Below are 7,812 nucleotides of genomic sequence, written 5' to 3' on the forward strand. Positions count from 1 at the left end.
AGAGAGAGAGAGAGAGAGAGAGAGAGAGAGAGAGAGAGAGAAGTACACACAACAAAAAAGTCGTAAACAGCAAAGATGTATTTAATAAGACGAGTACATTTTTGGTCAATGCAAGTACACAAACATTGAAGAAATGACGACTGACCTTTGACCAGGTCAGCATGTTGTTGAGAGAGACTTTCTTGCCAAAAAGCCCCTTCTTGTGCCTGTTCAGGTGTTGACTGTAGTGCTCCATGTCTCCATCAGAGGCCAGCTTCTGGGGCCACCGTAGAGGGAACATATCATGGAGGACAGATAAAATAGGAATGAACATATTGTAAAAATGTCGTTTTGTAAAAAAACAAAAAACAAAAAAAACAACAACATGGGATGGCACAACAAACCTTTCACATACTCCCCACAAATCATTCTTGACATTATGTCCATTCTGCCACCTTACGCTAATTCTTGGCTTTTAAAAAAACATCAGGTAATTATCCTGACCATTAGATGAATAATTATGAAGGTTTATGAAACGTCAAATGTCGTAGTTTGAATTTTACGAATAGATCCGTTTACCCCAGTATTGATTCTTGTATTTTTTAATGGATTTTCCTGAGTCTCTTAACACATATCATGCTCATTCTCTCTCTTACTGCCAGCTTCACTTTTGACACTTTTGAGAAAATAAAAAGCCCCCCACTGAAAATATCTCGTTTTCACCATTATTTGTTGCCCCTACCATACTTAGTCTCAGGCAACCAGGAACTGTATAGTAAAAAGTGAAAATATGAAATAGAAATGTTCGTGGGGTAACCTGTTCAACAACTTCATAACTGACTTAAGAAATTGTGAGAAGAGAATTATCATGTACAGTTTACCTCATATCTGACTGTTCTGATCATATGATAAAGAAATAATCAAGAGAAGGAAAACAGAGAAAATAAAAACCGTTTGGTATTAGATGATGATGATGATGAACACTGATTGTTATAATCCCATCACAAAATGTACCTCAAACAAGGTGCAAACTAGCGTGCAAAAACTAGTATCATGACAACATCACTCACCCCCCTACTGAGAGAGCCCGTGGATGGACTCATAGCCATATTGGCATCCGACTGCGAGGGCACTACCATACTGAGTGGCCTAGGGGTGACCGTGACGTCAGCCTGCAGTGACTGGCTGCGTTCTGCCGGGCTGGAATCAGACTTGTCTCCCTTCTTGCGTCGCAGCGAGGCATGTTGTGTCTCCATGCCGGCGGGGATGCTGATTGGTTGTGATTGGACCTGGCTGCGAGGAGTTGCTGAGAAGATGCTGGAAGTGTCTGATTCCAGCTCAGGGACGCCTGAGAGAAAGAGAGAGAGAGAGAATAGAATGGTCAGTAAGAAATCGGTTATGTACCATAAGATGTTTATGCATGAGTCTCATTCAGACTTCAAATGTACTTTTTAAGGTGAGAATGAGCACTATCACAAGAAAAGACAATATACGGGTTGTAACATATGTATGGATCTAAGTCTGTTTCAACACTGTAAGGCTGCTTAACTCTTTCCGGACGCAGTTGTTTTGGGGTCTAGACGTAATTAACTTGTGACTCGATTTGGTTACACAAGTGATGTCCAAAATAACTTCATATAAGCATAACCATGACTCAAAATGTAACATATGATATCTCAAATTGAAGGAAACTGAATAAGGAATACATTCTAACATGAAACAAGGATTAATTTTGAACATAAGTATGCATTACAAGGGTTAGAAATGGCGATGGTGGTGAGGTGAGAAAAATACATTTTGACGGAAAAAATTACACACACTAAACATGTGAAAGCGAATCAGCATAGCTATCTTATCATATACAGGCCAAGAGCAGACTGCATAAATTTCTGAAAGTGCAGCTTTTTATTTGAATGCAATATTTTGTTTGAATTATGATATTTATACCGAGTCCGGTTAGACCGTTTTGTAGACGCAAGACCGCAAGAACTAATTCACTCGTTTTTCGCCAGACCGACGCTTTGACAAATTGAATCTAGATGTTCTCGTTTCCTAAACCCTTTCCAAGTTTTCAATAACAATAATAAGTACTTATAAATAATGGATCGTGTTAAAACGAAACAAAACTGAGGCACCCTATCATAGCCGATTTATCGGTGATACGTCCACAAGGGGAGTGGCCTCGTGCCGATATATCGGCGATACGTCAAGAAAGAGTTAAGAGGTGAGGCATCCAAATTTTACGTCTACCTCTGAAAGCACTTATCTAAAGTTTAGTTTCATAAGAGTTCTAAAGCTGCACTTAAATCTCTCACTTCCAGACCTCTGAACTCTTAAACAGTCAAGAGGTAAGAATTTTGTTTTTTTTGCTTTAGCAAGCGCTTTATGGCACTTGCAACTTATTAAGCTCATATAAGTGCTAAAGATTAGAAGTGTTACAAGAGAGGAACAAACACAAAAATGGAGCAAACCACACCAGAGCACCCATAAACCATCCGCAGATGTAAGTGTGGCTTGACAACCCACGATGCAAACTTACTGTCATAATCTGGGTAGCTATCCTTTCTCATGTGCACATTTTCTTTGTTGAAATCCTCGTCATCATCGTCGTCGTCATCATCATCGTCATCATCGTCGTCGTCGTCTTCATCGCCAAACGTTGTGAACCTGGGTGGCTCTGAAGGATACATGTGACCTTTGACCTCTGGAGGGAGGATGTGACCACTGCTGTGAGTGTTGTTGTTGCCGCTGTTACTGCTGCTGCTGGTGCTGGTGGTGGAGTGACCGTTGACAGGGGGAAGGTTGGCATAGTCAGGCTCCTGGTCATCAGCAGTCAGCGTGTTTGACCGTTGGGGCATGTGGCTTCCAGAATGTTCCAAATATGGAGCTCCTGAGGACAGACGTAAAAACAGTCACATTTTGGGAGAAAAGTCTACTTGTGCAATGCGTATTATACCCTGTACAAGAATATGCAACGTGTTTTAAAGATGCAACCTTTTCTGCTACATAAAACTGAGAAGCTGCTAGTGTGTATTTGATAATGAAATAACAGAACAGTACCTTAAACCTATTTAGTACAATCCTCATTAACTCATTCATCAATTAGTATAGAAATAGCAGTTGGGTATTTTTTTTAGTAGGGATAGTGGATTGAACATTGTACTTACCTTTGCTTTGATCTGTTCGAGACGGTCCTCTCGGTGAAGCTCGGCCAGTGCTGGCAGCGTCTTGAAGGTTCTTCAAAGAGCCCTGAGATGAACGCATGTCCAGAACATTCCGAGAAGATCCTTGAGAGGACTGACTGTCAGAGAGGTCACCTCTTGGCCTGCCCTGGGCTGCGTCCATTCTCTGCTGGTGCTGTTGTTGTTGCTGCACCAAGTGGCTTTCCTGATATGCTGGGTGGGCACGGCTCGAGCTGGAGTGGGAGGTATCACTGTCACTTCTGGCGTGATGGTATTGGGTGTGGTGGGCCGGAGCCCCGCCCCCTCCATGGTGCGGCATTAGGGGACTCTGGCTGTCCGAATAGGTGTCTGAGAAAGACTGGGACGTCTGCACACTCATGGACTGCGCGATGCCGCCGTTGCCAGCCAGAATGTAGCCGGCCGTGTCATAGCCCCCCGAGCTGCTACCCCCGGAGTGCTGGCTGTCCAGACTGCCAATCTTCTTGTAGATCCCGGAGCTCCCTGGAGACTGGCCCTCACTGCGGCGAGACAGACCCGTATAGTTGGGGTTGGTCCGTGGGAATGACCGCTTGGACTTACCCCCAGCTCCCTGGTGAGGAGCGGGGCTGACGTGCCCTTGCTGTCCCACAATGTCCTGGCTGAATGCTAAGTACTCCTCCCTGCCGCGCAGCTCTGGGCTGTACAATCGTTCATGGCCCAGTGGGGTGTCGGTGCCCCCAGCATTATCTGTTCGTATGTACATCATAGACATTGGGCCACTGTCACCTGAGTAGTGACTACTGCTGTCATCCGACACCGAACCTTTACGATATGGACTTTCTGCATACACAGGTGCTGCAGCATGTCGGAAATCGGTAAGACTTCCTTTCCTCATGTCCCCTGGGTATGCTTGATAAAGGGATGTTGAAGGGTCAGGGCCAACATTAGAAGCAGACGTGGCTGCTCCTCGCATATCGTGGAAGCTTGCCGGCTGGCGGGAATCAGGGAACTGTTGTTGGTGAGCCCGGAGGTCGTATCCGAGGTCACTGGTGTAGGCGCTGTGTTGAGACTCAGACATGCCGTGACCGGGACGAGCCACCATCCCCTCTTGTAGGCTAGCCTGTCTCTGGTGGTGATGGTGGTGGAGGGAGGCGTAAGGGTGGTGGGACTGAAACAAGGGGTCAGACGGGACATGGGTCATCTGGCGCGGATGGCCTGCATCGAAGCTGGCCTGCCGGTGGAAAGCGTAGTTCTCCTGTCCTCCACCAGTCACTTGCGGGGGCTGCGTTGAGTGGGGTAGGGGGCCGCGATGCCATTTACCATCTCCTCGGAGAACACCAGACACAGCCTGTTTGGGAGGCGCATTGCCATCGCTAGGTGACTTGTGCAGGGACCTTGACCTCGACGGGCGGGGTGAATCGATGATGGTCCTCTGGGGCATCTCAAAGGAGTCTCGCCTCATCACGTTGCGGTTGATGACAGCGAAAGGAAGCTGTTCACTCTGCGTGGACGTCTGACTGCTGCGTCGACGCAGCTCCCCATTCACGCCCCCCACGTCATCCAGGCGTGCAGCACTGCTGTGTGAGGAGGCTGAATCTTGACGCTGGTAGCGATGCTGCAATACAGAGAAAGAGTTGTACTCAAAGGGGAATGTTGGTCCCAGTCCAGGAAAGACCATTACTGAATCATTAACATGGCACCCTGGGACTGGCCAACAGTAGTTGTTTGTCATAGAAAAAAAGAAAGGCAGAAATGTATAATGTTTCACAAATTCATGTAAGCCTCACTTTCGTTTTAATAAGAGTTTTATGGCACTTGCAACACAATAAGGTAATATAAGTGCCGACGATTAGAAATGTTATAAGAGAGTAACAAACACCAATAAGGAGGAGAGATAAGGACGATGGATGTTTGATAGGAAAAAAGGAGCAAACCACACCAGAGACCCTGCCAAGCCTCACTGAAAATGGGAATCTTTAACTCACGGCGAAAGTGTCTTCCGTACATCAAGCCACCCCCGACGGCTCGAGCACCGACCTTTTATTCTAGCATAGATTTTATTCCAATCCACGTATCCATGTTGAAATAAAGGTTATAATGTAACATTGACTTCTGGGTCAAGCGTTTCCACCGAAAATCCGAAGTTTAGATTCAGTTTTGAAACGCGATTTCATAGTTTATGCAACTTTGTTTTATCGTGATGCCAAAATTATAGCCCAGACACCAGTCTTTGTACTTTTACATAACAAAAGGTATCATTATTTTGCTCACTAAAGAAATGCAGGACTCTTCTTTATAATATTGATACTATTGGACTCAAATTGCCAAAGCACTGTTATTGACAAATCAATATTTTTGAGTGCTAGATCTAGGTCTAGATCTAAATTGTCAAAATATTATTTTTCTCCCCAAAATCACTCATTTTTGATGAAATTACACAAAAAGTGCCACTCAAGAAATGTATAGGTTTATTCCAAATGCAATTCTGAATAATTCCATATAAGATACGAGTGTTTTTTTCTGTTTGTGATCCTTTTTTCCAGATCATAAAATTTAATATTTTTTTTCAATATCGGATGTTATAATTCAAATGTACAAATATTATGGAGTGTATGTAAATAACTGCAAATTTTTCACTATTTTCCAGTTCTACGTTCATTTATGGTTATTTTGATGTATCATTTGACTAGGTGCAAACATATTTTTTGAGTTTCACCAAAGATTATTTATTTTCTATTTTCAAATTTTGTCCGAATCCAATCAAAATTGCGTTGCTCCTCTTACAGGAGCCAAAGTTGAAGAGATACACAAATAAACATTACAGATGTATTTGACAAACCATACAGAAAATTTTGGTATATAATATGTTGATATTTATTTGAATTTGTGGCCCCAAAGACCTGTGAACTGCGCACTAGTCATCGTCTCATTTTGCCCTCCTGAAAAAAATTCGCCCACAAGCCGAAAATAATACATAGCGAATGAGTTAAAGAACTTTGACAAAATGTTTATTTTTGAAAGAGTTTAACACTGTTATAAACACAAACAGAACATTTTGAAGATGGATTATTTATTCCGCAAGTTAGAGTAAGGATAAAATAAGAAAAGAAGGAGGGAAAAGTACCAAATCAATCTCATACAAGAACACAGTGTATGCCGAAGTTCTTAGTAGCATTAGAGCAATTCCTTCAGCAAATGAAAAGAGTACCCCCACTCAGTCAGGGTGGGTCCAAGAAGCCTGCCTCCAAAAAGACTTTACCAATGATGAAAAGGGGGGGGGGGAGAGTGTAAAACACTTATAATCAGAAACAATTTGAAATAATACAAACACAAACACACACAACACCACTTCTGACCTTTCTGGAGCCTTTTGGGCTGGTCTGTGCCCCCTGTGATGTCTGTACAGCCACTCCTGTCGGCGTCTTTGATGGCGTGGACGACACTGAGGAGGACGCTGATTGGCCGCCAGACGCAGGCATGGGGCCTGAGGGAGGAGCCCCACGGAGTGAGGGCACCCCGCCGCTGCCGCCCCGGGAGGCGTGGTCCCGTCGCTTGCGGAAGACAAGAATGAAACTGACCATGAGCGAGGCCGAGGAGACGAGTAGATAGAGGGAGGCGTCGGCGCTCGCCACTAGGGCGTGCGCGGTGGTTGCCAGGGCACTCACAGCCATGTTTAGATACTCCATAGCAGCTACAACAGTCTACACATTGGCCGGACCACTACCACTTCCATTCCCATGTACTGCTCCTGCCTCAGTCGGACCAAAGCATTCATAGCCTTTCACTAACCAAACCGTATACAGATTTGTCATCTGGCCAAACCTTCTGGCTGCTCCAATTTGAAAAGTATCTGAACATCAGGACTATGGATAGCTGAAGCTATTTGCCACCCACAAGGCATACACGATTACCACAATACACGGAAGTCATGTGGCGCTATTACAGTCTCCATTGATATCTGTTCACAGCCTCCACAGCAGCCTTTTTATTCAACAATACTCCGCAAGGCTAGATGCTTCCTAAAATCTAAGTCAAAGAGAACTCCGTAAAAACTTGCCAATGTCCTCATTGGAAAAGGCCATTCACACGTTAACTGACCGTCATATTTTCTCATCTCCGTGGGTGTCAGAGCACACTTTGGCATCTAGTTTCTACATAACACGACTGGAAAGGCTCCCGAAATGCACTACGCTTAGTGAAAACACAATACAGGATCACAATTATGGAACGTCTTCACCCAGTCGGACTGACAAAGCCACACACACTGTTACACAAATAAAATCTTCATGACCTTCTCATCTTTCATGGAGAGGAAGAAATTTCGGACTGATTTAAGAGTTCGTTACTCGAAACTGTAACAATGACGAGCTGATCAAATAGTAAAGCACGAATAGAAGTGATTAGAACGATCTATTCTTTGCTAGAAATCCCCTCCCTCCCCGATCACTCGCCATTACAAAATTGTGAGTTAATCATTATAAACAACTGTGAGGCGGGATCACACCATAAGTACTCAGGAATAATCTACTTCTCTGAGGCACCACCAATATAATCAGCGACCTGAAGGTTTGAGGTGGGCAAACACCCCTTTAAAGATGACCAAGATTTGGAGGACACTTGTGAATAACTATCCGGACCAAATCGAGCCAACGATCTATTGGTCTGGTCGCCC

General features: G+C 44.3%; 1 protein-coding gene across 3 annotated transcripts in view; it reads right to left on the reverse strand.

Moving 5' to 3' along the window:
* LOC101863056 overlaps nucleotides 1-7,812 on the reverse strand; it is a 51,249-nt gene that overhangs the window by 15,601 nt on the left and 27,836 nt on the right. Inside the window, exons 2-6 of one of the 3 annotated variants that reach the window (XM_005108117.3) lie at nucleotides 6,497-6,691; nucleotides 3,147-4,755; nucleotides 2,519-2,869; nucleotides 1,050-1,327; nucleotides 146-256 (exon numbers count right to left, since the gene is read on the reverse strand). In XM_005108117.3, coding sequence (XP_005108174.2) covers nucleotides 146-256; nucleotides 1,050-1,327; nucleotides 2,519-2,869; nucleotides 3,147-4,755; nucleotides 6,497-6,691 — 2,544 coding nt within the window. Of the gene's footprint in view, nucleotides 1-145; nucleotides 257-1,049; nucleotides 1,328-2,518; nucleotides 2,870-3,146; nucleotides 4,756-6,496; nucleotides 7,501-7,812 lie in introns of those variants that run through there. The other 2 variants (XM_005108119.3, XM_005108118.3) reach the window with 2 other exon arrangements.

The sequence above is a fragment of the Aplysia californica genome, unplaced genomic scaffold, assembly GCF_000002075.1.
Source record: "Aplysia californica isolate F4 #8 unplaced genomic scaffold, AplCal3.0 scaffold00661, whole genome shotgun sequence".
NCBI lineage: Eukaryota > Metazoa > Mollusca > Gastropoda > Aplysiida > Aplysiidae > Aplysia > Aplysia californica.